A 27660-nucleotide genomic window follows, 5' to 3' on the forward strand; every position below is an offset into this window, starting at 1 on the left:
CGCTTGTATCCGCGATCTTGTTCTTTCGGTCACTACCCACAGCTCGTGGCCATAGGTGAGGGTAGGGACGTAGATCGACCGGTAAATTGAGAGCTTCGCTTTTACACTCAGCTCCCTCTTCACCACGACGGACCGGTGCAGCGTCCGCATCACTGCAGCCGCAGCACCAATCCGTCTGTCGATCTCCGGCTCCCTTCTCCCATCACTCGCGAACAAGACCCCGAGATACTTGAACTCCTCCACTTGGGGCAGGAACTCATCCCCGACCCGGAGTGGGCACTCCACCCTTTTCCGGCTGAGAACCATGGCCTCAGATTTGGAGGTGCTGATCCTCATTCCCGCTGCTTTTGAAACATTTCTGTGCATTTTAATTTAAACAAATATTTTCTAAAGTTGCCAGTTGAATACCTCTTGATTCGCAGTATGATCATGTACAGACAAAACTGTCTAACAGATGAAAATAAAGATGTTTGGGTGCTAGCACTCATTTCCTGTAAGTCATTCTTAGGGTCTGGTTACAGTACTCTAAAGGCTTTCCAATAAGTCTTACAACAACAGTGTTTTACTTGTATTCATTTTTTTATACTCTGATTGTGGTGCTGTGGTTAAAAACTAGATGGTAGTGCAGTAATCATAAAAACTGGGTAATTTTAAAAGAGGAGAGGTTAAAACATACCCTCTTGATACCCTTTTGTTCAAGTACCAAATAAAAAAAATAACTAATGATATGATGAACTTTTAAGTTGTGAGTTGTTCTGGTTCCCAGTCTAAATTATTTGTTCCTGTCATGACGTCTTCAAGGCTGTCCAGAACAGCCAAGCATCAACCAGGGAACAATGACCCCATTAGTGAGCACTGCTGGACCTGTTTTCAATGCATAATAAGATTTTGTGATAATTTTGTACTTTCAAAGTAAGGCCTGGTCCAAAGGCATGCTGCTAGTAAACAGAGTCTATATTAAATCCTTCACTGGTGTACTTGCCTGTCTAATGTTATCAACAAGCCAATAAATTCTGTTTCCTTTAATTGTTTAGCCATATGGGTGTATTTCCTCTACATTGTACTTCACTTCAGGGGTTTTATGTTCAAAGGCCTTTAATGTGAGGGCATTGTTATGGACAGAACACTGATCTTATTGGAAGACAGATGAATACATTTGACATATAGCTCAGAGTTTGCTCTCACAATGGGAAATTACAGGTCCATAATCTTTCTTTTAAAAAACAAAACATTGTTGACCTTGTTTTTTTGCCTTCTAGCTATGAAGCTGGAATATATCAGGCTTATTAAATATTTGGTTGCTGTAGATTCAGTGGTTCTGGTGCCGGTTAAAAGTCTAGACTTGTGATTTAGAAAAATACATAATGTGAATATGTAGTGGCTTTATTTTTCTAGAGCTGCAGGTTTTGCAAATATTTTAACAACTGAAACCTGAATAAAATGAAAATATTTAAATATTTCATGTTGGAGCATTCTTTATATTTCCAGAAGAATTATCTTATTTAATTCCCCGTGACCCTGACTCTAGCCATTTACCTGTGAAGAACAGCCTACGTTTAGGTTGGATGTGCTTTCCCAAACAAAACTAGTTGAAAATGTTTCTTCTTCTTCTTCTAATGTCGTTTCCTCTGTGGTTTTTTATTTCCTGTTTTTGCTTCAGATTGCCTCATAGGCACCTCAGTTATATTCATACTTTTTCTATTTTCTGCTATTAATTCCTTTCCTTACATTTAATTTCTGTAAACACCCCTTAAAAACACTGACATACTTTGAACGTCTAATCTAGATGAGTTTCGGTCTCAGAATGCGAGTCAGAATGGTGCCGTGATTAGCTTTGAGCTAAACTTCAAATGTATTAAGATATTGTGATGCTAAAACAAAAACAGACTTTTATTAAATGTGATATAAAAATGGACCAAGGCTTTACTTTGGATTGCATGAATAATAAAAAGTAGCCACGCCCCTAACAACGTCACGGTGTACGTGCTGATCAGGGCGTTTACGTGAGGTGAAAACTAGAGGACAACCACATCGGCTCAGCTTCGGGCATTCAGTCCCTACAATCAGCGGAGAAAACATTCAGCTAAACGCAGTTAACGTTGAGGTTATTTGACGACCTAGTAAATATTTATTATCAACAATGAAGTTATTGTGGGCTGTCACTGCCCTTCTGTTGAGCTGTTGGAGAGCCGATGCCTTCACAGGTAAGAATTCTGTGTCAGCCATGTTGTTCGAAGATGTAGACTTTGCCCTGACTGCGAATATTATCGTTATTAATTTATGTTTATATTTCAGTGTTCCTGCTTTATAAAAGTAATGATGGTGGTATTTGGTATTTTTTTTTTAATTCTCGATGTTGAATGCCGTTCTATATAAAAACTTAGAAGCTGTCCTTAAACGGTTAGAAACACGATGTCGAAAACATAGGCGTAGCATTGTTGCTAGCTAGCCGATTTGCTTCTTTGAGATGCATTAAAACCCTTCCAACCGCTTCGTTACATATGGTATATATCGCTAGTGTTACAAATCTCTTTCGCCTCTTTTTTCTTGTTCATTTAGAACGCTCCTTGTTTCGAACAATTTCTGGGTGATGTTATTTTAAGATTTTCCAAACGTTAGCGAATAGTAAATGTGAGGTCACGTGGGCCCTATGTTAATTTACAACAAATGGTGGATCAATAAGCTTATTTCAAGTTGCTTCAAATCTTTTACGTTGCTCAAATGTAACTGGCAGTTGCGTAATGTTCTAAACGTTTGTTTACAGTTCGTACTGTACGTTATCTTCTGTGGTTTTTTTTGTTTTTTTTAACGAACACAGAACTCTGTTTTCTAAATCTATTGAAGACTTAAATAATTGGTCTTTCTGTGTGTCCCTTAATGAGCGGTCATGGGCGATAGCGATAGCATGTTCACACTAAATGTAGACTGTGAGCCGGTTGACCCAGTCCGTCTCCAGTATTGGAGGCGTCACAAGACTGTATTTATCCGATGTGTAGCATTGTCATTATGATCTGGTAATTTTAGGTGAGGCTCCTTGGGAAGCCGGAACAACTCTGGTCTTGAAATTTCTTTAATGAACTATCTTAAATGTTCAATTTTGGCTCACACAAATTTGATCACGCGTACTTACCAGAGCTGACTAATTTTCCGCTCAGAATTTCATCACCAAGGCAATTCAGAGAAATGGGGAACTCCGTGTACTGAGACCTTGTAAAATGTTAGTAATATGATTGCCAGTAGAGGATAAAACCACTGGAACCTTAAATTTTGTAGAGTTGTACCGGTGGGCAGTGTTTGGGTGTTTGTGTACATGCACTTAAGCCAGAGCCAGAAGCCCTCATGCCTTTCATTGTTTTCTGCTTTGGAAACAACAGCTCTGGAGCAGATCACAGTAACACTAGACCTCCCCTGAGTTTCACCTCCTTGTTGGTAGCTTAACTTTGGCATGAAAAGTTGGCTACAGAGTAGACGGGTAGATAAGACTGTTGTTGTTTTGTGTGTGTGTGTGTGTGTGTGTGTGTGAGAGAGAGAGAGAGGGGGGGAAGCAAGCAGTAAAAAAGCAATTTTAACATGTTAGCTGTTTGGTATTCAGTTCAAGTAATTTGGTGAATGGTGTTCAAAACACACCCATTTTGTTATTGGCCACCATTTTGAGTCTGCTTAACTTGCTCTCAGTAAAATTATGCTTTAATGATAAAAGCATCTAAGCATTAGTGCTGAAGGTGGCAGATTTTTTTTTTTCTCCCTCCTATCCGTTTGAGTGTTCACGTTCATCCTTTGTGGGTCTGCTGTAGCCAAGTTATTAAAGAGGACAAAGTGTTCTATTTGATTAGTGCCCTCTAGATCCATAGTCCAAAATCTGGGGGGTGGGTGGGGAGTGAGACCTTTTTATGTAGGCATGATGCTACAAACAGAGGGCTATTTGTAGTGAAATTATTTCCAAACAATTTTCTTTTCTCTAATTCATGGCTAAACAAACACTTTAAATGACCTGTCTATTCATTGTATCCGTTTAGCAGTTTTTTTTTTTTTTTTTTTTTTTTTTTTAAGGTTTTCATTTTTAAATTATAATTATTATTATTAGGATTATTATTATGTTACTAGAACAACAGACCTTCATCTTCTGTACATAGTTATTACATCAAACCTCCAAGTGAAGTACGAAGCAAGGCTGGGTCTCCCTATTCTAAGCCAGTTAATAGGTTGAATAGCTATTCAGTCGGGACTAGCAACTCGGTTTTTTTTAACGACTACTAGCAAAATGTAGAGTATGGCAACGTGCGTGAACACATTTCAGTGTGTTTAGTAGCTTTTTGCATTAGTCTCCATCTATCATATTAGTGACTTTTCAAAAGTACTTGGTAAAGCTGTAGTGATCCTGCAACTAATGATCCATTGACTGTTTGCTTTCATCCTGATGTATGGAGGGGGATTCTTCACATAAGTATCACCAAACTCGAGCACTTGGGAGGGACTACATTATTTTTAGTTGTTGAAATACTTCGGTGAGAATTTTCTTTAGATTGTAAAGAGCTTTTTTTTTTTTTTGGTATTCTGAGTTCTCTTTTCTTCAAACAGATGGAAAATTAACCTGAGGTGCAGTACTATGGTGTGTTAAGTGATCACATGCTGGAATAATGTTGTGGCCTCAAGGTCTCCATGATGGTCACGTGACTAAAAACCATAAATTAGGATGGACAGTTCAGTGTAAAAGTGTCAATATATTTATTTGGCTATAGAAAATATCCTACTAGGTTTTAGTTTATTGTCAAATAATCCTCCACGTGTGCCTTTTTTTTGAGTACACATAAATGTAGCACATCAGACTGATTCTCATGTTATAGAGCAGAGGGCTATTTGTAATGAATTGCATTAACATTCATGTTGTCACTGTGAGGTCGAGGTCTAAACTATATTTAATTTTGAACTTTTAAAAAGCATGTGCTTTTAAGGTGACCTTTGGTAATCATGGAGAAGCCATTCTAAACTAGGAAACCGCGGCTCTTGTTACAGCGTCACAGATGTTCTTCTTCTGTCTGGTCTATAATTGGTCTTTGTTTGACTACAATTTTTTTTTTTTTTGTTAAATTGGAAATTTTGTAGTTTTAGTTGAAGAGAATGCAAGCCTGACCGCATCCAAGTGTGGTCTGGGTGATAATCACATTTAGTGTCCAGGGACACCCTCTTTAGACTGCACTTCTTGCAGGTGTAGGGAAATGGGCTACTAATTGGGAAATGGCAAAACCTTGCCACCCTTGGTAGTGGACACTTGAAATATACCTGTTTAATGAAATAAAGATTTTTTTTTTTTTTTTTTTTCCTCTCAATGTACAACAAAGGTTAAACATTTATAAGATCCAGCAGCTCTTAATACCATTAACTAGGTCAGCAGCAGTTTTCTGCCAGGGCTATGCAAACCCATGCAGTTAATTAGTACTTCTAATGTTGAGATGAGCCGTTGCATACAAGTTGGGTGGGCATAAACTGACACATAACCTCAACCAGGGCAATGCATAACCACATTCTGTACAGGCTGGTGGACACTAGCCTGCAAGAACAGCAGGCTCTGAGCGCTGTTAACATTAGCTAAACTCGGCAAACTGATTTAACATGTGGTGTGTGCAATGTTATATGAACATTTCTGTGACGAATGTGTTTATGACACCGGCAGGGGTCATGTAGTTGATATTTTCAAATTCCTATGTTGGAGTGCTTTAATGGCACTCAAGTATCAATAGTAACACCACATGTCCATCTGCTTATCAATACTTTGGTACTGACCAGCCTGGCAGAAGCACCCATTTGAACTGTTGTGTGAACCTTGTGCAGCAGATGGGTTATATGCCCACAATTTAGTTTTTTCATGCATTTTTAATTAAAAACACTTTCATCTCAACCTCATCTGCTTTTTTTCATGTTCTTTCATTCATTGTAAATTTTTTTTAATTCCATCAAAAAGCTTCTGCATGCTTCTTTTTTTGTTTTTGTTTTTTTCTTTTCCCACCTGCCTGTAGGGATGACCTGGGAAAGCTTTGTTTTTTTGTTTTTTTAAAGACTAAAAGTTCCAAAGTATTGTGTAACTGCTAATACTTAACGCTGCCATTTAGTCTATGTAATCCAGTGTACAACTGGATTGCAAAGACTACACTTGATATTAACAAACATTGCAATTAATCCTATAAATTAGATTGATCAAAAACAAATGGAAAAATGCAAATAGGACTCAAATTTTATTTCAACACATTTCAGCAGTCTTCAGAGTCCAGACAATAATTAAAAAGAAAATAGAAAATTTGTTTGGCTGTGGCTTGGATTTACATCAGCTTGGTCATCCCTATTTGCCTTAATTAGAGCTTGGGGATATGGCTTAAAAAAAAATCACATTTCAAAATTTGGAAAATGAAGCCCAAGTCTTTCCTTTGCAGCGGTGCAGTTTGACCCCTCTTTCAAAAGCCTAAACATGGTCACAGTTCATTTCAGCTTCCACCAGAATGATGAAAACACAGCCTTTGGCCTCAAGGATTGAAGGATCATTAACGGTTGTCTGCACCTACCTTTGTCAGCCATTCTTGGCAGTGTGACTGCGAGATCACATGCTTGGGGGAAAGCATTCTTCCATAGCACAGTGGGGGTCATAATTTTATGCTTTTTGTAGCTTAATTAGATGTTTTTGAAAGCGGCGACACAGTGTCCCCAAAAGCATTATCAGAGATTTTTCTTTTTAATTAAATAATTGTTCTTAAATGTAGCTGAAAGAAGCATTAACGGTTAGCAATCATGCTTATAAGTACAATGGCAGGAGTTACACTAATCAGACAAACTGGACTTTGAGGTATATGCTCAGGCTCGACGCAGCCTGTGTGAATACATACAAAGTTACTCAAATTGGTTAATAACCCTCTGGGGCCCAGGGTGTAATTGGCCGCTTTTGACTACTTTTGAGTTTACCTTTATATTTCACATTTAAAAACTATTTATCTTGCCTTGGTTAACATTACTTTACTTGATCTAAAAACCACAAAGACATCCAAGTAGGAATTTTTATTTATTTTTACTTTTAATGCAAATATAAATAACAAATTTTAAAGACTTGTGCTTTTTTTTTTTTTTTTTTTTTTTTTTTTTTTTCTGTACAACCATTTAAAACTATTACAGAAATTTAAATTACAGAACAATTAGGTATCATAATAAGATGCCACACAAATTATCTGTGATACTCCACAAAATATTGTCCACCACAAGCACAGGAACAAATCACAGGCCAAAAACCTGCTGGCTTGACAACAGAAGGTATTTTATTCATCCTGTTTTCTACCTGGAGACAGATTTGCATTGAAATCTGCCTTTAGTGGGCTTTTTGGCAGCAACTTTGGCATTCACTAGTGTCCTCATTGTTGTGACACACAAAACGAATAAAGTACACACTAACTATATACTGCAAACTCGCCAAATGTCACAAATCTTTCACGTCTCAAAAAGTAGCTTTTGATATTGCTCTTTCACTCGCTGACTTTCTCTTACCGCCATCACTACCAAGATTTTCCCCTTTTTCCTAAACAACCAAATGCCATTTGTTGCCATATAATTGTTTGGTGACGTGAAAAACATGAAAGGGGTGTCATGTTTTTGCACCCCCACCCCCAGGGAATGCCGTTGACTGTTTCTTCATGCTCTTAACGTGACGATAGTATTCAGGAAAAAGCATCTCATGTATTTGTTATCATAACTTTTGTTTTATGTAGCCTATCAACACAACCTAACAACTTGTATATAGTGAAGTCTTTTCAACATAAGTTCAAATGGAGACTCAGAGTGGCTGCATCTTGTTGCTACGTCATCTTAAATCGGTCATGTGGTTTGGACACGCCAGTGCATCTGGCCACCCCAGAGGGTTAAATCTCTAGATGGACACAAGATTAAGTGTAACAGTTATCTAAAACTTGATTAGCTTAAGGGAGTGTTATACTGTCTCTATTTCCCCTAGAGCCAGCCCAGTCAATACAAGCTAGTCGGGACCTACAGACCTTATATTGGATATCAGTGTTTTCATTAATCTACCCACCACTAATAAGAGGACAAAAATGATTACAAATATTTCTACAGAAATTGGGTGAACATGATGCTCTTATCTGTTTTATTTTTTTCTCTTCTGTGTGTGTGCTTACTTTCATGTTTTTATTTCATTTGTATATTAACTGTTTTTCTTTCTCTTTCCTGCTCTGTTGCTTTTTCACCATTGCACTCTACCATCAATTCATTAAATCATTTGGTTTGCTTTAACCCCATCACATTCAAAAAATTTTAATTTGTTTGCTGGGCTTACTTTAAAACTGTGCTCAGCGGGTTTTATCAAGTCCCCTTTGTCTCAGATGAAGCTAACCAATGACAGTGCAGAGCTGCATTGCGAGGTTGTAGGGAACCCTATTCCTGAGGTGCAGTGGTGGTTTGTAGAGGGCGAGGAGCCAAACGAGACCTTTACCCAGCTGTTTGATGGGGCACGGAACGACCGTGTGAAAATAAATGCCACATATATAGCACATGCCACTAGCACCATTCACCTCACTAGCCTGACCCTTGAAGACTCTGGCACATATGAGTGCCGTGCTTCCAACGACCCTGACCGCAATGAACTGAAGAAGACGCCAAAAATCAAGTGGATCCGCTCGCAGGCAAACGTTATTGTGATTGAAAGTGAGTGGCAGAGTGAGCCTGAGGAAGACCCCCAGTCAAAGTAGATGACTGTTACCACCTCATTAGTTAAGTCCTGGACATTAATCTCCTGTTACACACCTCTGCCGTGTTTCCCGGACCAGAACTTTCCATCCTGCTTCACCCAGTAAACAAACTCCTTCTCCTTTCCTGAAAAGCTCTCCAAGGTTGTTCCCTAGTAGAAAATGAACCTGGTCTTATGACATCCATAGCTCCCTAACCCTTTATTATCTGACACAGTACGTATGTTCAATCTGATGCCTTTTTTTTCCCCCCTCTCGGTTTAAGGCTTGGGTAGTATTATGGTAGGTTTTCTTGTATATAATACTGGTCATAAGGTTGGAAATATGCAAATGGCTCCTTCAGGATTATTACTGTACATGAACAATGCAATATTTGATCAGTTTAACTATTTATAGTCAAAAACCAAAAAAGGGGCGTCAGATTAGCTTTGCTTCTTGTTAGATATTTAATTTGCTAGCATTTTCCTTAATTGGTACTAACACTGGCAATGCCCCTATTGTTCATGCTTGTAGACCATCCCTGTGGCTTATAGCCTACTGAACAGTAGGTACAGAAGATGGCAACTAACTGTAAAAATGGATTCTCAGCCATGGGGCATCTTTCTGCCTTGTGGCCCAGTATTAATTATTTCTTTTCTTTTTTGTGAACTTAGAATAATGTTCCTTTATCCAATTGGAGCTTGATTTTAAACATCTTTATTTCACCATTATCACAATTGGCTGTTAAACTTACAGTTTTTATTGCTGTTGCTTCTTCTGCATGAATTGAATCTTTTCCCCATGACCTTTCTGTAGCTCAATACCTTTCCAGTATAATTCCCATTCTCCCGCCCAGGAGGGGAGCTCTCTCCACCTTTCTCAGAAAGTTCTGTGCACCTGTATAGAACTTGTGCGTGTGTCACATTTTTTTTTTTTTTTCTTTTTTTTTTCTCATGGTTTATCTGTCATCATGTTTTGTTTTATTTCTCCCGTCTTATTAATCTTTAAACTTGTAAAGTAGTTTGAACATGTTAAAGCTTAGCTGGAAGTCATTGGATTTTTCTTTGACCAATCAACACTCAACAATTGTCTTAGCAAAAATGACACGTAAATTTGTACCTGACAACATTAAGGCTAGTAGGCAAATCGGGTAGTATGCCTCTACATTTAAATTTGAGGTGTGTGTGTGTTTTTTTTTTTTTTTTTTTTTTTTTAACTCTCATTGGTGAGTGTGCCCATAGGATTGTCATATATATGGAATTTCTACAACATAAAAATGTTGTAGCCTCTAAATTGAGATGTGGAGTTTTTTGACTCTTTAGAATAATCCACCAGAACCACAGGGAATTTTTCACAGGATGTGTATAATTTTTTTTTTTTTTTTTTTTCTTTTCTATTGAAGATGTTTTCTCTCTCTCTTTTTTTTTTTTTTTTTCCCTCCCTGTGATGTCATTTTGTCAAATAGATTTTTTTCTTTTAAAGACAGCTGTTGAGTGTCAAGATCAAAATGTAAATTGTAACTGTATCTTATAAGCAACCAGTGTCAATGATGCATTTCAAGCCAATGCTGTTTGTTACTTGGTATATTTATAAATAATGTGTTTTAATATTTATATTCCATTTAAGCACCACACATCCGCACTGAACCTTCTGAAGTCACCAACCAAACCTCTGCTGTGCTCAGCTGCAACCTCACAGATGCCAGCATTGTCAGCAAGGGCTCCCACTGGACTCTTAATGGCAAAATCATTGACAACTCCAAAAAGGATGACGACAAACATTACACTACATTAAAGTAAGCCAAAAAAAAAGCATCCATGTGCCATGTAGCCAGGTCTGTCTTGCTGGTCTCAAGGAATATTATGCTGTTCACCATAGGCTGGTAAAGCAAGAGACCTTTTCAAACAGAGGCCTTTTGTGGACAGTGATATAGTTAACTAATTAGAAACACTGAGTGACTAAAATGATTGGCTAAGTATCATTGGCATGTAAATATTTAACCATTGCTGTGCCTTTAAAAAAGTGCTATGTTTGGTATACCTGCCTTTTGCTAGCCTTCATTTTCTCTCTTGTTTTGTCTTTGTCTACAATCTCCCCCTCTCGCTACTTTCTCTTTGGCTTTAGCAGCAGAGCTAGGGGCACCATACAGGCATTTCACTGCGCTTGATTAGCAGAGAGATGGACTGCATGGACGTGCAGCTTTACTGGTAGTCTTGGCAGCCATGAGAGCTGTGTGTCCACTTTGCCTGACCTTAATTCCCCATTAGAGATACAATGCAGGATAGTAGCACCAAACAAAAGTGGGATTGTAATAAAGGGGGAAAATATGAAATGTTTGCTGGGTGGATAAGCAGCTTTAGTTTTACCACGCTCTTGAGCATAAATGGAGATCTATTGTGAATTTTCTACTTGGCCAAGTGGAAAACTAATCGCCATCATTAAAGGGGTTTCAGCAGTGGTCCTAAGTCACTTGTTGGATACTAATGTCTTAAAGAAAAAAATACATTGACTTTCTATTAACAAAGCTTGTTAAACTATTCTCAGATAAATGATTCTTTTTCTTCCCATAGTTTGGAGAAGATCACTCATGCCAATAGTGGAAAGTATGAATGCGTGTTCTCGACTGATCCAGAGGTGAAGCAGACCATTGAAGTCAGAAGTAAGTAGATGAGTTGCATATCAAAGATGTTTTCAGAGATGAGTAAAAAGAATTTGTCCAATTTCAAATAGTTTTTAAATAATACCCCGCAGATTAAAAATATTGCAATGTAGTGCAAGTCTCTATCTCGAACTATTGGTTTAGGTTACAGGAATCATGTGGTGTTATGTTGTGCTCTGGTGAATGGTAGAAGGGTCTTGAATCATGAATCCATGCTGTCATACTGAATGCTTGAAAATGTGAAATTGATATTAACTGTGTAGTGGTGTTTGGGTTTTTTGTTTCTTCTCCCTGACTCCTAGAGGAGCTTTGCAGGTTGGGAGTGAATACACGTTTCCTGTTATTTCTGACTATTTCACTTGTTATGATGTTTGTTGATGATTGTGCTTTTGTAAAATTCACCATAATTAACAAAACTAGTTCAAATATTTTTATAAAAAATCTGTATTGCTGGAGCTACAAACTGGGTGGATGTCACTTGCATGTGAGGGAGCAATCAGTTTCCACATGACAGAATTATTTGAAGAACTTAAATATGTCTGAGAGCATTTTAAATGATGTATTGCTTTCTGTTTTTAGGTGTCCTATAATAAGTATGTGAAATGGCCTCTTTCCCAGTGATGGGGTTATTTAATCTACTGTTTACTGTCATATTATAGTTTGAATCAATGTACCTCTTTTTGCTGTAGCAACTCCCCATGTCGCTGCCTACAAGCACTCTGAGCACGGCAATGAAAATGACAAAGTTGTGCTGGTCTGTGTGAGTCATGGATATCCATTACCTACTGATTGGCTCTGGTTCAAACAGAACGACGATGGAACCCAAGATGTGAGTTTCTGTCACACTCAGAATGATATTGTTCACTAACACTTTAGTTAATATTGTCTCAAGTTGGAATTTCTACAAGCTCTCACAGTGCATACCTGAGCATTACGATTATATTTAGAAAAAAAAAAACCCTCATTATCATCGGCAGTCTTAATGTTTCACTGTAGATATGGTCATATTCCAGTTCACTAAACGGTGCATAATTCTGGCTTAGTTTGACAGTGAATGACACAGGTTTTGGGTTTGGTTTTTTTGTTTGTTTGTTTTTGTTTTGTAAAAGATTAACAGCTTTGTTACTCACTTGCTTTTTAAAAATAACCCTCAGAGTATCACCAATGGAACTGTCAAATATGAGATCAAGAATACCCCCAACAAGACCAGTCTGACCATTAACGACCTGAACATCGACAGTGACCTCGGGCACTACATTTGCTCTGGAAGTAACGACCTCGGCGTAGCTACTGACAAAGTCAACCTGCGTGTCCGCAGTCGCTTGGCTGCTCTCTGGCCCTTTCTTGGCATCGTGGCAGAGGTCATCATCCTTGTCACGATAATCTTTATCTATGAGAAGAGGAGAAAGCCCGATGAGGTCAATGACGGTATGTATGCTATGTCCCCTACACCACCCATTACATCCTTATTTAGTTCATATCAAAATTGCAATTAGCACAATGATGCAAACTGCCTTCATCTTTTGATTTTTAGCAAGGAAGAAAATGCTGGGATTTCAACTGTTCCCTTGCAAATATCAGCATAAGCTGAAGTCATTATGTAGTGACTTCTCACAACTACCTTTGCCAGTTGGCTGCATTAGTTGGTGACTTCCAAAACCTTCTGGGCCATTTTAATATTATTAGGAAGTCTTAGTAGGAAAAACTACATACCATTTTATTGAATGAATTGGGGGGGGGAACAAAACAGTTTCCTTCGGGGTCAACCTTCAGGATTCAATAAAGTTTTATTGAATTGAATTGATTATTCCATAGTTGTTGGTGTAATAGCCACACTACTGACTGTTTGTCAACCTACAGCTCCTCTTTTTGCAGGAAAGACTTGTTCTTTTTCATAAGTCATTTAACTTCTATCAAAACCAGAACACTTCAAACTGTAGACCCTGGTGTACTGAGCAATTAGATCAGAAAATTGAATGCCCTTTGAGACTATGAAAGCAAAGTGCTGGTTTGTATGGGTATAGATGCAGGCTGTAGTTGAATTTTTGTTTGTTGTTGTTTTTGTTTTAACTATTATTTTTCATTTTGAAAATAAAGATCAGGAAATAGCTGCCACCTCTGTGTAAAGAATCTGTGTTAGAAGTTTTATTTTATTTTTTTATTATTTACATTTTTACTTCTCTGTTCGCTGCTGATTTTGCATTTTGGTAAGTGAACAAAACTGCATGTCAGACTGAAGTGGTTGAACTGAGATGACCGCGTGGAAAAGGCAGTGGGAGTCTGAATGAACTGCTTTCATAGTAACCACTTCTAAGAGGAATGCGCTCAAAGACTTGGTCACTCTTTCACTGGCCCTTAATCTTACAGCGCAAGCTTCAAATATTTCTTTCACTTTGTTTTTGTTTTTAAACACGTGTGTTTGAGCCAATGAAAGAGTCAAATGAGACACTTAAACTACTCTAATGGTTTGACATGAATTTGGGTAGGTTCAAAAGAGGTCTCAATTATTTGTCTGCATGCTTTGTGCATCTTGTACTATATGCATGATACATAATAGGCAACCTTCTCAAGATCAGTATGTCATATACCATTTGTGTCATTCATCATTTGGCTGCAGAGGTAGCCTACTTTTTGCCGTACTGTGAATACATGCTGTTGCTCGGGTGTGAATATGGCCACAGTACATACAAGGATGTGTGTTAGCTCTGCCAGTTTAAAGATGTTTACTGTTGTTACCACAGCAGTGCACTGCAGTGTTCCTTTGGTCTTCCTTTGCTTGAATTGCATGAGCCTCTGTGATACCAAGGGGGGACTCGAGCCAGTGCATAAAAAATGTTCACGTTAAACATGATTACACGACTTGCTAAAAGCCACATTATATGATATGAGTAAGAACAAATGATTGTAACTGTTAAATGTGTTTTATATGGTTTTATGTAAATGTCAGAAATGCAACAGGTGGGCATGCTTCTATTTGTGTTTAGTTGGATTTAATCATAACACCATTGCAGTCATGTTACTGATTAAAACATTTGCTACTATCATTGTGGGCTGGGGATGGTGTGGGTTTCTCACACCAATCAGAGATGAAACATTTTAACTTTGTTTTTTGCTTTTTTTTTTCTTTCATCTGTCATTGATCGTGTTCTGCTGTCCAGATGATGACTCAGGATCTGCTCCTCTGTAAGTGAAATCTTTAATAATTACCTTGTGAAACACTTTGGTCAACTTTGTTGCTTTTAAATGTGTCAATTTTATTTCTATAGCACAAGGTTTTGCTGCTGTTGGAGCTCATTTTGTTAAATGTTTTTCAGGAAGAGCAATTCTAATGCAAACCACAAAGACAAGAATGTGAGGCAAAGGAACTCTAACTAAAAGCTGAAAGAGGTGAGTTAATAATATAATTGTTAAAATTAATACTGCATTTTGTGGGCTAGTCTGTGTCTGCAAATGTATTTGTAAGGAATGGGATGTTTTTAATAAAAGTTTGTTTCCACCCCCCCTACGTAGATGGATGTCCAGACGACACTCCAGGATTCAGCTGCTGTGTGGCACAATATACTGTGCACCTTGCAATTTTAAGTACCTTTTCGTGCTTGGGTGTTTAATGTTTAAAAGAATATGATTTCCTCTTGCTTTGGTTTCTTCTATATCCCTCTCCATATTGTGCAGCCAGAGAACATAGTGTGAAATAATTTCTGCTTGAGGCTATGGGGCAAATATTGCATGAGTTTTTAAATGCTGTTCTAGCCACGTGTGTGTGTTGTTGCAAAATCATTAGACTGTTCACATGAGGAATGTGTAGTTTGTGGTTATTTTCTGTTAATGCTGATGCTTCTTGCACTGACCTCACAGTTATCAGTCATTGGTTTTATATTCTCCGATCTGAAATGGTGACCTATAAATCGGCACAAGATGCAGTTTGAGGATCTGAACAGTCGTTTTGATCCTGATGAATCACTGCCACTCTGAATATAAAATAATGAAGGGCATTTGAATTCACATGTTCTGTCCCTTCACCACCACAAACCTCCCTTAGCAGAGTTTTACACTTTGCCTTAACAACCACCATTTCTTGTCTTTTTTGCATTTTGTTACCTGCCACTAAATTTTAATGTGTCGCTTAAAATGCAGAAATGATAGCTAAGATTCAATGTGTGCTACCTTTTTATTACCACAAGAAACTAGTGTTTTGAATAGGATTTTTTTTCTTTTTTAAGCTTTTCCCTATTTAAATATTTTAAATTGCGTTTGTCATCGATGCTTTTTTTTTTTTTTTTTTTTTTTTTTTTTTTTTTGCCGACTTCACATACACGGTTGAAATTTAAGGACCAAGTGCAAGAGATGTAACTGTTGCTTTTGTCAAATGCAACTTTTAATGCTACACACTGTTACAGACAAATTGCTGACAAATATTGGTTTTAGTTTTATTCGCTCAGTGTGATCAGAACTGGTTGTGTGCGACTGTTGGATCCTTGTCTCTTCCCTTTCACTGTATAGATGACTCAGAAGCCATATATTCCATTTAACCAAGAGTAGTGTTGTGATTGGATATTACAATTTCAGAATTGCACAGTTTAAGAGACCTAGTCAGCCAGAATTGTGTCAATTGTTGTACTTTCCTTCTACATGGAACAACAACATCTCTGTACAACTTGCACAGTATAAATTAAAGGTATTAAAATTTGTCTGGTCTTGTTACTCAACTACAGCTGCTCAAGTGGTTTAGAAATGGTAAGCTACAATAGAAAGCAATCCTAAAGTGAAAATGTTTGGTCTTTCGATTTAATGGAAACGTATTTAAGTAATTTATTATTGTCGTACCTTAGGTTTTATTCTTCAGGGTTTGTTGTAAATGAAATTAACAGCACTATAGCTTAATTGGTTACACTCAAATACAAGTGGATTGATATTGTTCTTTTGGATGGCAAGGTTCATTGGGGGGGAAAAAAAAAAAAAACCCAAACAAATTTTGATATTTAAATGTCAACTTTATAATCGATATTGGCAGCAACTTCCCACCCATTATAACAAAATATAATCAGTTTCTTTCTAAACTAGCTCACTCACTGAAACAAAGTACCTGTTCTTAAGGTATTTACTTTCTACAGAATTCCAAGCTCTCCCCACCAGGGGGCAGCATTTTACAGCTGGGTGTGGCTGTTTGGCTGTTGATTTTAGTTTTCCTATGTTACCTTCATTTTTTTTTTTTAATTTTATTTTATAGTATTTTCTTAATAACTTAGCTCCTTAATTAAAGGTTGAATGAAAATTGACTGACCCCTAGTTTAGCTTTATTTGATCCGTTCAACACAGACTTTAAAGTCAGCTTGTTGTTCAGGTTATGAACTATTGCTACGCAGAAATGTACAAGGTCAGTTTGAATGTGCTTAAATTACCAACAAATTGAAACTTACAAAAAGGGGACTTCAGGTATGGCAGATACATGTAGCAGATTGTCCACATGGTTCCCAGCATTCCTTTTTTTTTTTTTTTTTTTTTTTTTTGACGATAGTCAAACACACTGGGTCTCCTACCTGCTCCATTTGTAACAAAACAGAAGTGCATAGACAGACAAACATACAATTGTCATGAGTTTCTGTGTTTAATCATTTGCCATGAAGCATACTTGAACTTGAGGGTCACACATGTCAATGACAACTGCATTCACCCCAGCAAAGGCAAGAGGGAGGTTCCACAGCCAAAGGGCAGGAGTGCAAGAGAACCAGAGGCAGTGGGCCACCCCACCATGACCTGAGGACCACCCAACACGTGGCAGAGCCCCTACTGCTCAACACAGAGGACCAAGCCACCCTGTTCCAAGCAAAGATGGAAAGAGAATATGGTTTGAGACCCCTCCCAAGTTAAATAGCTCTCCCTTAGCAGCCGAGGGTCACCTGATTTAGCCATAACTATAGGATTTACCATAAAAAGGATATGCTAGTAGCAAACATGATGGTTTTCTTCCAAATCTTTACACTGTTCGTGAGTGCCTTGGCCCTAGATTATTAGGTCTACCTTTATCCACAAGGTGGAGTCATTTCACCATGAAAACCTGGACCACTTGGGAAGGCTGCCAGAAACCAAAGCAACAGGCAGACGCTGCTGCCAGACTTTGAGAAAGTCTAGATAGAATTGAACTGATACTGGGTCAACTGAGCGTGGCAGCATGGGATACTCGCTGATGATTCCTTTTGATGTAAAACTGCTCAGGCCATCACTGCATATTAAAAAGTTTTTGTTTTTTTTAACTATCGAAGTTTTCCATTCACACAAGTTTGAGTTATTCTAAAAATGTATGTGTAATTAGTTAATAAGAATTCACTTTTGAAATCACATTCACGGACTTTTTGTGTCCAGGTCTGACAAAACTGTTTTCTTCTGTGCGCACATTTTCTACAGTAGGCTGAAAGCTACCTGTAGGTGGTTGAAGCCCCAGGGTAAGGCTGTTATCTCTCCCTCTCTCTACCACACACAAACACAATAACAGCCAGGTTGCAGCCATAGCAACGCCACTGGTACGCCGTTAAGTGATGTGAATGGAAAGCAGACGGAGGCTTTGAAGTCCACACTCCTTCCTCTGCCGCCGCCCAGTCTCGCCCGGTTTAAGGTAAGGGAGTGTCTGTTTGCCTGTAATGGACGAGGCGGATGACAGCGAGGAGGAGCCCAAATTCCAGAAGGCTCGACCACTTCAAGTAGCCAGCTCGGCCGGATGCGAGGATCATGGGAGTAGCGGGGGGACCAATATGAAGAAATTCTCGCCAGGAGGCGGAGCCGTCTCTCCTGCGCGAAAAAACTCCAACAACAATGAGCTCTTCCTCTTGCGATGCGAGGACTCCACACCTTTCACTCCCAGTGGCAGCTGTGCATTTGCTCTGTTATGCCAGAGGGATGCTGCTGGCGGCTCAGAGTCAGACCACAGGAGTGCAGGGGACACAGTGTCTGAGGCGGGCGTGATAGGAGAGGGGAGCATCGGTATGATATGCAACAAAAACGGAGACTGTAGAAGAGACCCGGCCAGTTCAGGCAGTCTTTCTTCTCTCATCTCAAGACAGGAGAAGCAGGCAGATGGAGTAGTAGCAGCTGAAGACGATAAGGGGCAGGCTGCGAGCATGGACGGCTCTGCCACTTCAGCTGGGTCCCTGACACAGGGGCCTGGGGCCGAGGTCAAGACGACGGCAGCAACGGAGAAAAAGGACTCCAGAGTTTCCTTCTCCAACCCCCCGAGTAGTAAAGGACTGGCTCAGCAGCCAAGAAGTTCTGTCACGTTCAGCAAAGCAGAGGACGGCTCTCAGATAGTGCCGGATGATGGAGACTCCAAGGGGAATCAGACATACATGCAGCGGCAGTTTAGTTCCATGCTTCAGCCTGGAGTTAATAAATTCTCCCTGCGCATGTTTGGCAGCCAAAAGGCAGTGGAGAAAGAACAAGAGCGCGTAAAGTCAGCGGGTAATTGGATTATCCACCCATACAGCGACTTCAGGTATGGGTGAAATTGTGTTAGGTCAGTGAAAGTGTTGCTGTAAAGAAGCTAAAGGGGTGTTTTTGAATGTTGCCCAGTGCCCATTCTTTACGTCAAACAACATTATATGTGAAGACTGTGGGAATATGAACATAAATATGCTATTTTAAAACCTTCAATGGTTATCGGGGGGGTTGAACCTTACCCTATCATAAACAGAGCTATTTCTTTATTCCTGAAGCACCGAAATATGACAAATATGAGAGATTTTGTGTTTACACAAAAGCCCCATATTCCAGAGGTGTCACAAAGTTGACTCTAAATGTGTCTTAAAGTGTGCTTGGTTTCAGCACCGAGGACAGCTCCTCTAATAAAATGTGGGGAAACCAGGTTTCTTGTCTTTCTTTACTATTGAGTACCATCAAATATGCATAGCTTGCTGTTTAATAACAATACATAGCTTGATCATGTTAACTTACGGGCAAAGCTTAACAGCAGGATGCGCATAACAAGAGAGTTCAAGTCATGACTCAGCAGCCACTTCCATTAGTTCCTCTAATATAAGTAGCCACAGTGTCTTCCTCTTATCCTGCAACAATAACAACCATTGTTCATAATTAATCTGCCAGTTAATAATAGGTAAGTTGAGTGTATTATATTTAAAAAAAAAAATGCTTTTCACAATTTTCTTACAAGTCGAATACCTCGCATGGTCAGTTCACCAGCTGAAATATCTTTAAAACACAGGTTGTATTCTCACAATTCAGCAGCTAATGCTGTGGCGTGAATGGCTATTGTGTGAATGTTTGTTCAAACCAATAAATATCACATCAACTAACTACTGGAAGTAGGTGATGGCGCACAACACCACAGCCATGAAGGCTGCTTTATTGATTTGGGCGCCAGTTGTTGTTTGTACTTGACTTGTTTGGAGGGTATTCTGCTGTTTTTGCTTTAGTTGTTTTTTTCTTTGCATGGTTGTAGTTAATGGGGTAAAGTGAAGGAAATATCAGGCCTTTCATAAAATTTCAAAGATTTATCAGTTTGGATTAGGTTAGTTTTCTGAATGTGTTCAGCCTGAGAGAGTGCATTGCTTCATGACACAGAGAGGGCCGGAAATATGCTTACCCCCGTCATAAATCAAGCAGAATCAGCATCTTTCCTGGTATGTAATATCCATAACATGCAGCACCACTGTGAATGTCTGGACATCAGATTTTAGACATGGTTTCTCTGCTCATATGCATAGCATCCGATTTTTCTCCTTTATTGCTTTATTATTACATCTTTCTCTCTATCAGATTTCAGACTTGTACACATGGCCCTATACTACCCTTTGTTTGTGCGTGTTTCTAATTTTTGTATGCATTTGAGATTAAATGAGCGCCTTCTAATCATCTTCTACTCTTTTATCCTGACAGGTTCTACTGGGACTTCACCATGTTAATGTTCATGGTTGGCAACCTGATCATCATCCCTGTAGGCATCACCTTCTTTAAAGATGAGACCACCACACCCTGGATCATCTTCAATGTGGTCTCTGACACCTTCTTCCTCATGGACCTAGTACTCAACTTTAGGACTGGTATCGTGTTCGAGGACAACACCGAGATCATCCTCGACCCCAAGAAGATCAAGAAGAAGTACCTGAAGAGCTGGTTTGTGGTGGACTTCATCTCCTCCATACCTGTGGATTATATCTTCCTCATCGTGGAGAAGGGGATTGACTCAGAGGTGTACAAAACTGCACGGGCACTCCGCATTGTCCGCTTCACGAAGATCCTCAGTCTGCTGCGTCTGCTGAGGCTGTCCAGACTCATCCGTTACATCCATCAGTGGGAGGAGGTATGCTGAGTTACAGCATTTCTTTAAGAACAGGAAAGTTTTGTTGAGTATTGAAGTTTAGCTTGGATAAGTACTGGATAAAGTAAGTATATGGGATCAGATGGGGTCCTAATGCACAGCTTATGTGACACTTTTACATAAACACATAATACTGAAAGGAAACACATGACTTCCACACTGAGCATTTCTATTTTAGATTTTTACTCAGTAGTTCTCAAACTTTGTAAGGCTAGGGGTCGCTCACAGGGAATCAGCTTTTACAAGGACTATCTCACAATCCTGAAATACATCAAGCATATGCTGACTACCATTTGGTCCTATCTTCTTTCTAAAATTGTTCAAATAAACCCTTAATCAATACTAAATACTTGATGCATGTGATGTGATGTGTCACATCCCGAGTTTCTACTGGTGAAAATTACATGTCAACTGATCATTTGTAAAAATTGTTTATAAGATGAGCATTACAATTGAAAATGTACCCCCTTTAAAATACCAGTCTATACAAGATGATTTCACTCATTTCAGTCTGTTTTTCTGTATTTCTCATCATTTGCATCCCCTGTGGGATCAGGTCTTTTTTTTTGTTACTGAAATCTTATAGAGGAAGACTTTTTTTTCCAAAAGCATCAAAAGAAAATAGTAAGTTTTTAACTTGTTCATACAATTATGTGTGTTTTTTAATGAACTACTACTACTGCATAGCTTTAATGTCTAACAAACTCATTAGCATCACGTTTGCTACACCTGACAGACATCACAGTTGCATTGATTATCGCTGTAATGCAGAAGTTGGTTAATTATGACCAGATGATCTGCTTACTATTACCCCTCCACTTTCAAATGTGCTTATTAATAATGAGAAACTAATCTAACTGGGCTCTAATTAAGAATTTTGCAGCAGTTTCTAGTGCAGTGGCTTGTTCTGTCAGTATAAGTCATTCTAGTATCACAGGAGAAGGCACAAAAAATTAGGTGTAGAGTTTTCTACTGCAGCAAGCCTGATAAGTGGATTATAGATCACCTTACTTGATCAGCACATTGTTGATGCATTTAAAACTATATGAAAGAAAAAAAACCTTTCCACATAGTAAAAAATGTTTTGTTGCAGCATTTCATCCAATTAAGGCATCAAACAGCTGCAACCAGATGCTGAAAGACTTGCTAATGCAAACACCCTTGCATCTCTAATTGCATCAGGAAATAATGTTCTAGAGACAAATGCATTATCATCCATCATATGGCCCCATTTTACATAAACACAGCAATCCACAGCTTGGACTGTGTGTGCGCGTCTTTGTGCTTCCTTATTTGACCTAAACAAGCATCTTCCAATCAAATGAGTGTCCCCTCACTCTGAAAATAACCACCGCTCTTCTGATTACACAGTGGTAATTTGGGTTTGACGAAAACCCTAATTACTCATTCAAACACAGATGCACACACACGCACGTGCGCACACACACGCACGTGCGCACACACACACACACACACACACACACACACACACACACACACACACACACACACACACACACACACACACAGAAACCCACACATATGAGTGCTCCTTTGCTTCAACTTGGCCCTGCCCTGATCCTCTTAGTTCAGCTGAGCTCTGCTCTGCTCTGCCTGATCCAAACAGGGGGAACTGTTTTCCCCTTCTGCCCAGCTCAGCTCGGCTCAGCTTAAGTCAGCTTGCTGCAGCACTGTTTCCTAAAATCTTGTCTTAGTATTGTGATGATTTCCCCATATAGCTCTATTGAAGGCCAGTACAGAGGTGAGGTGAGCACTGGGTAACAGTCATGCTAAAAAACAATTTATTTGGAATGATCTCAGAATAAACTGCTTATGCATCTATGTTGGTGATACAGAAGCAGAGAAAAACAATTTGCTGAAGCAGGAAGCTTGTGTTGATGCCTTTTTCATGAGCTCGACAATGATGGGGAATGGAGAAGAGCAAATGCACAAGCGTCAGGGATGGAAGGATAAAAAGGTTCATATTCGTCATACGCACTAGTTTTACTCTAAATGCATTTTAGCAGTCTGACAGAAAGAAGCAGCAAATAGTTTATCTGTGTTTTTCAGGCTGTGACTTGTAGTCACAGTACTATGCTTTGACCCAGATTGTGCTGTGACAGTGACACATGGCCAGGTGCTGTTCTGGTGTTGGGGGGAACATTAGTCCTAGCTCATTAATCATAATGGGAATGCTTTCTAATCACAGGGCAGGGCCTCACAGCGTGTTTCCCTTTCTGCGTCTTCTAAATAACCTAAGGCCATTAGCCGTTACAGGAGATACACAAAATGTGCAAAGAAAGTAGCTTCTTTTGTTGATTTTGATTTAATTACATATGGACCCAAAGCAGGCCTGGGGAAGGGATCAAACCTAAATTCCTGTAAAGAAGGAAAAATGAATATATATCAAAAGATTGAAACAACCAGGTGCTGATGAAATAGAGCTATTTTAGAACTGGACAAGGAAGATGTGATGTGCAGTGTACAGCTGAAATATTACATATTTCTGAGAAAATCGTTTTGCACAGTTTATAAATTACATTTAGGAGGAATATAAATAAACTTTGATACAACTGCCATTATCCATCCAAACACAAATCATATGAAGTCCAAGAGCTATTTAAAGTAGGATCATGCAATTTAACAACCGGGGTATAACATGTGTCAGTTTTTCATATTTATGTGACTTGTATATTTAGGACAGCAGGGCCTCTGAGGTGTAGAGATGTGTGACAGAGTGCCCTGACCCTGCTGCTCCCAAACTGTAAATTCTAAACAGAGGCTGCTCATTCATGTCATCACACATACACACACACACACGCACACACACATAAACACACACACACGAACACACACACAGGCCTAGTTCATATTTAAGATGAATTTCTCAAGATCTAATCCCCACATGCTTGTAAACCTACCCATACACAAACACACACAAAAACACACACACAACACGATAATACGGCCTGGCAGATAGCCAGCCAAGCCATAGTGAGTGGTGTTTACAAGGCTGTGACCACATCACCAGCTCTACGCAAATTAGCCTTCTTACCTGGGGTGAGCAATCTGAAGAAACAGCAGCGAGAGCCTGGCCTGGGCTGCTGATCAAAGCTTCAACAGCATCTAATGAGGTTTTATCATGAATGCACATTGCATGCCCTGTGGTCTCACACCTGATTATAATGGAGAACCTCAGCCTGAGAATGGGAAGCACATTTTTTGTTGTTTTTAAGTTACTAAAAACTGGTCAAAATGATACCATCTGTTATCATATTTCATTAAATTGTTCAAATTTTATATAACAATAAATTTAGTTGTTAACAGAAACTTAGCTATAAATAAACTGAGATTTTGAGGATATCAATTCCTAAAGTTCTTCCTCACAGGTTTTCATGTTACCTAAAGCTGCCCTAATAGATATTTATATATTAGCAAGAGATGAAATAACAATCTCTGGTGTGAAAGGTTCCTGTATTAGTGTGAATCTCACAAAAACCTACCTCCAGACTTCCTTTCAGTTTGTGGATATTGTAGCCACCTCTCCATTGCAAGAACATGGGCAGCTTAACTAGACTTTGAACTGCATGCCATGGAGAGTAAGGGAGAGAGAGATAGAGAGATGTATGTTTAATAACATAGATGTTTCATTGTCAACCAACTTATCAACAGAGAAGTTATGAATAATATTAACAGTATTAATAACAATACAAATATCTGGCAGATGATTCCCTGCCAGACAGATATATTGTGTGATAGATAGCATGTGGTATGAAAGATTGCCTGTATCCTTCCTTGTGGCAGCAGAGCTGAATCAGTCTGTTAGAGAAGTTGCTTTGCTTCCTGCCCAGTAAGTGTTGCTCATAGTGGGCAGGATTATCCATGATGGAGAGCAGTTTGGTCTGTCACCTCCTCTCCATCACAGCTTCAGAAGTGTCCAGTTTGCAGCCACTCACAGAGCCAGCCTTCCCAATCAGTTTACTTAGTCTGTTGGTCTCTCTGATGCTCCTCCCTCAGAAACAGCATCAGCAGATCACAGCAAAGCACACTGCGCTCGCTACAACTGACTGAAGTACTGCCCAGGTACTGCTACTCCTCCACCATATCAGCATCTTGCCCCAGAATAGACATGGCCCATGTAGTTTCTCTCTAACACCATCTCTCTGGTGTTATTCACATTCAGAAGTAGATGATTTCTCCCAGACCACTCCACAAACTCCACAGAGTATTACTATAGGTAACATGATCTGGAGTTGTACTGAAAGCTTTGTAGCAGTATAGACAGATAAAGGATTTTGCTCTTGGAAAAATGCAACAGATATTAAAAAAGAATGGTATTGACCCACCCAGCAGGCATGAGGTGATTTTGTAATTTTGTGGCATCAATTGCTGTAGAAAATTCTGTAAGATATAGATCTGTGAGAGCAAAACAGCAACAATAACAGTTTCAGTTCCTTCAGCAAAGGTTGTGGAAAATGAAATGGTTGCTGCTTTGGTTGTGTTGGTTTATATGGGGAATTTGTTGTTGATGACAATAACTGAGAAAACTGCAGACCCTTCTTTTTTTCATTCTTCTGACAGTGTGTTAATTTTTTTATTGTCAGTCCTGCCAAGTTCTACCCTACTGCAGTGGATACCAGCTTCCATTTTTACTATAATAATTCACTCCCACTGCTCTCACATTACTGTGTTCGGGTTAACCTCTGAGGTTAGCTCATAACTAGCATTTAAAACATGGCTAAATGTGAATATTAATTTGCCAGCATCAACAAAAAAAACTCCATATGAAAGCTATGTTTTCCTCATTTCTGGAATTTTTACAGCTTGTTAAACTGCACCACGTGAATCTGCTAAATTTGCAAGAGTACAATTTGTTTCCTTAAAAAAATATAATATAATAATTGTCCTACGGAGTGGATCAGGATTTGCAACTGTGCAAATTGTGCACAAGTTAAAGCCTATTTTATATAGTCCCCACAGCATCACTGTTATCAGTGCTATCAGCAGAATGATAACATGCTGGATGTGCTGTTTGTGAGAGCCGATAGAGTAGTGTTTACCATTGTTTTCAATTCTCGCTCAGTCGCTATAAACACCAACTTTTCATTCTGCTCACACATCAGTTCTGGCTTCATTCTGGCCTCGTCTCCAAATCTGTAACCCTCACGTCCCATCTCTCCTCCTCCTGACAGATCTTCCACATGACCTATGACCTAGCCAGTGCCGTGGTGCGAATATTCAACTTGATTGGTATGATGCTACTGCTGTGCCACTGGGATGGCTGTCTCCAGTTTCTTGTTCCCATGCTGCAGGACTTTCCATCTGACTGCTGGGTCTCCCTCAACAAGATGGTGGTAAGCAAAAAATGCTCTGTGTGCATGTTTTTGTGTTCAGTGCGATCGTAAGTCAGACAATCACAGGAAAAGTGTTCACTGCAAAACTAGCGTGGTGACACAGCTTATTTATTCAGACTGGAGTTTGGAGCTTTCGTTCAGCTTCAATTAACCCCCCACTAGTCAAACCCAGGCGACACGCCAGTGTACAGCAAGTAGGAGGTGGATGAAAGTAAACATCCTGCTGTCACTCAGTTCATATAGCAGCTCATACAGTAATTTAGACGTGCTCTTCTTTCTTTCTCCTGTCAAATGTCCTGTCCTCCTTCTGGGTGGCAGGTGGCTTCTAGCTGTCTGTTGGAAGACAGACCATTAGGAGAGGTTTTCACCAAAATTACTGCTGGCATGGATGACAAAAAATAAATAAAATGAATGCATACATAAATTTAAAAAGAAATTGAGAGCTAGTAGTGAAACACACTATCTCCTAATCCAACTGGATAATTAATGAAAAGCCATTATTACAATTTTGTTCATTTTGGAAAACACTTATTATCTAAGCTATAAAACAAAACCTTATAACATCGACTAAAGAACAGCCTCTGTATGTCTCCATTTTATTTAAATTGCATGATTAATCACAAGTGTGGACAAACAAAGAGGAGAAACACCCAAAATACTGTCTGGTTTTTTTTAATCATTTTGAACTTAATCTCTTTATCCCGTCTCACATGTCATTCTGCATTTGAGATAACAGACTGGAAGGTGGTGAATGGCAGTGGCCGGAGGCACAGACAAGTCAGAGGATATGAGGGGCGTAAACTATATCCCTGCTTGCCCTGTCACTCAATAGGTGTTGTTTTCACAAATACCTTTTATCATAAATACTGTATTTCACACATATATTCACTTTCACACATACAGTATGTTTGTAGGCAAACAGAAGAAGAATTGTGGTAGTTTCAAGGAAGCATTAGTTTCAGTGTCAATCCTGTTTGTCCTAAAAAAAGAGAAACATTAGAATTGGTTTAAATATTTTGTATGAAGTACTCAAGGGATATTTCAGATACAGCAGCTGAGATGATAAGCTTAATGAATGGCTGTGACTCTGCAATTTGTACAGTGTGCATGCAATGTTGTTAACAGAGAGGTGATGATTGGTTTGTGAGCAGCTGTAAGTAAACTGGTGAAGCAGATTGCATGCAAGCGCAGGAGGAAGGGATCTTCTCTAATGGGTGTAAATAGATTGAGTTATAGAGGACAGTTTGCATTGCAGGGGCTAAAAACAGGAAGAAAACAGAAAAAAATAGTCTTAATCTAATGTGTTAATTGACAGCAATATCAACAGTCCCAGAAACCATCGAATTATTCTGACAGAGCTAAAAGACGTCATTGGTTGGCTGCCGGATGCTTATTTCTCCACATAACTGTAACATCTTTTGCTCCTTCTCCTAAGGAAGTTCAGCATACCGGATAATTCCTTCTTTATGCTTTTGTCAGGCACTGGCTGACTCTGCTGCAGCTGAGAAATGCTTGATATGCTGGGAGGAAACCGTCTAATTTTGGAACTGAGATTTTTGGCATTCGGGTCCCTGAAATACACTGTGTACGATGCTATGGTGTACGTGTTTA

The 27660-nt window shown here is 39.1% G+C and overlaps 2 protein-coding genes across 4 annotated transcripts in view; both read left to right on the top strand.

Annotated features, from left to right (window-relative positions):
• The first annotated feature begins 1983 nt into the window (after window positions 1–1983).
• On the top strand, window positions 1984–16058 carry bsg (basigin). The gene is made up of 8 exons (XM_039606965.1): window positions 1984–2204; window positions 10338–10506; window positions 11282–11370; window positions 12060–12199; window positions 12525–12798; window positions 14529–14553; window positions 14685–14757; window positions 14881–16058. Exons 1-7 carry the CDS (start codon window positions 2141–2143, stop codon window positions 14743–14745), a joined length of 822 nt encoding a protein of 273 aa, XP_039462899.1. The 5' UTR covers window positions 1984–2140; the 3' UTR covers window positions 14746–14757; window positions 14881–16058.
• Window positions 16059–17901: 1843 nt separating this feature from the next.
• Window positions 17902–27660, top strand: part of hcn2b (hyperpolarization activated cyclic nucleotide-gated potassium channel 2b) — a 40318-nt gene continuing 30559 nt past the window's right edge. Inside the window, exons 1-4 of one of the 3 annotated variants that reach the window (XM_039606536.1) lie at window positions 18270–18345; window positions 18422–18853; window positions 20254–20677; window positions 25888–26049. In XM_039606536.1, the coding sequence (XP_039462470.1) occupies window positions 18483–18853; window positions 20254–20677; window positions 25888–26049 (957 nt within the window). In that variant the 5' untranslated portion in view covers window positions 18270–18345; window positions 18422–18482. Of the gene's footprint in view, window positions 18854–20253; window positions 20678–25887; window positions 26050–27660 lie in introns of all 3 variants that reach the window. The other 2 variants (XM_031749621.2, XM_039606537.1) reach the window with 2 other exon arrangements.

The sequence above is a fragment of the Oreochromis aureus genome, linkage group 23 (genome assembly GCF_013358895.1).
Source record: "Oreochromis aureus strain Israel breed Guangdong linkage group 23, ZZ_aureus, whole genome shotgun sequence".
NCBI lineage: Eukaryota > Metazoa > Chordata > Actinopteri > Cichliformes > Cichlidae > Oreochromis > Oreochromis aureus.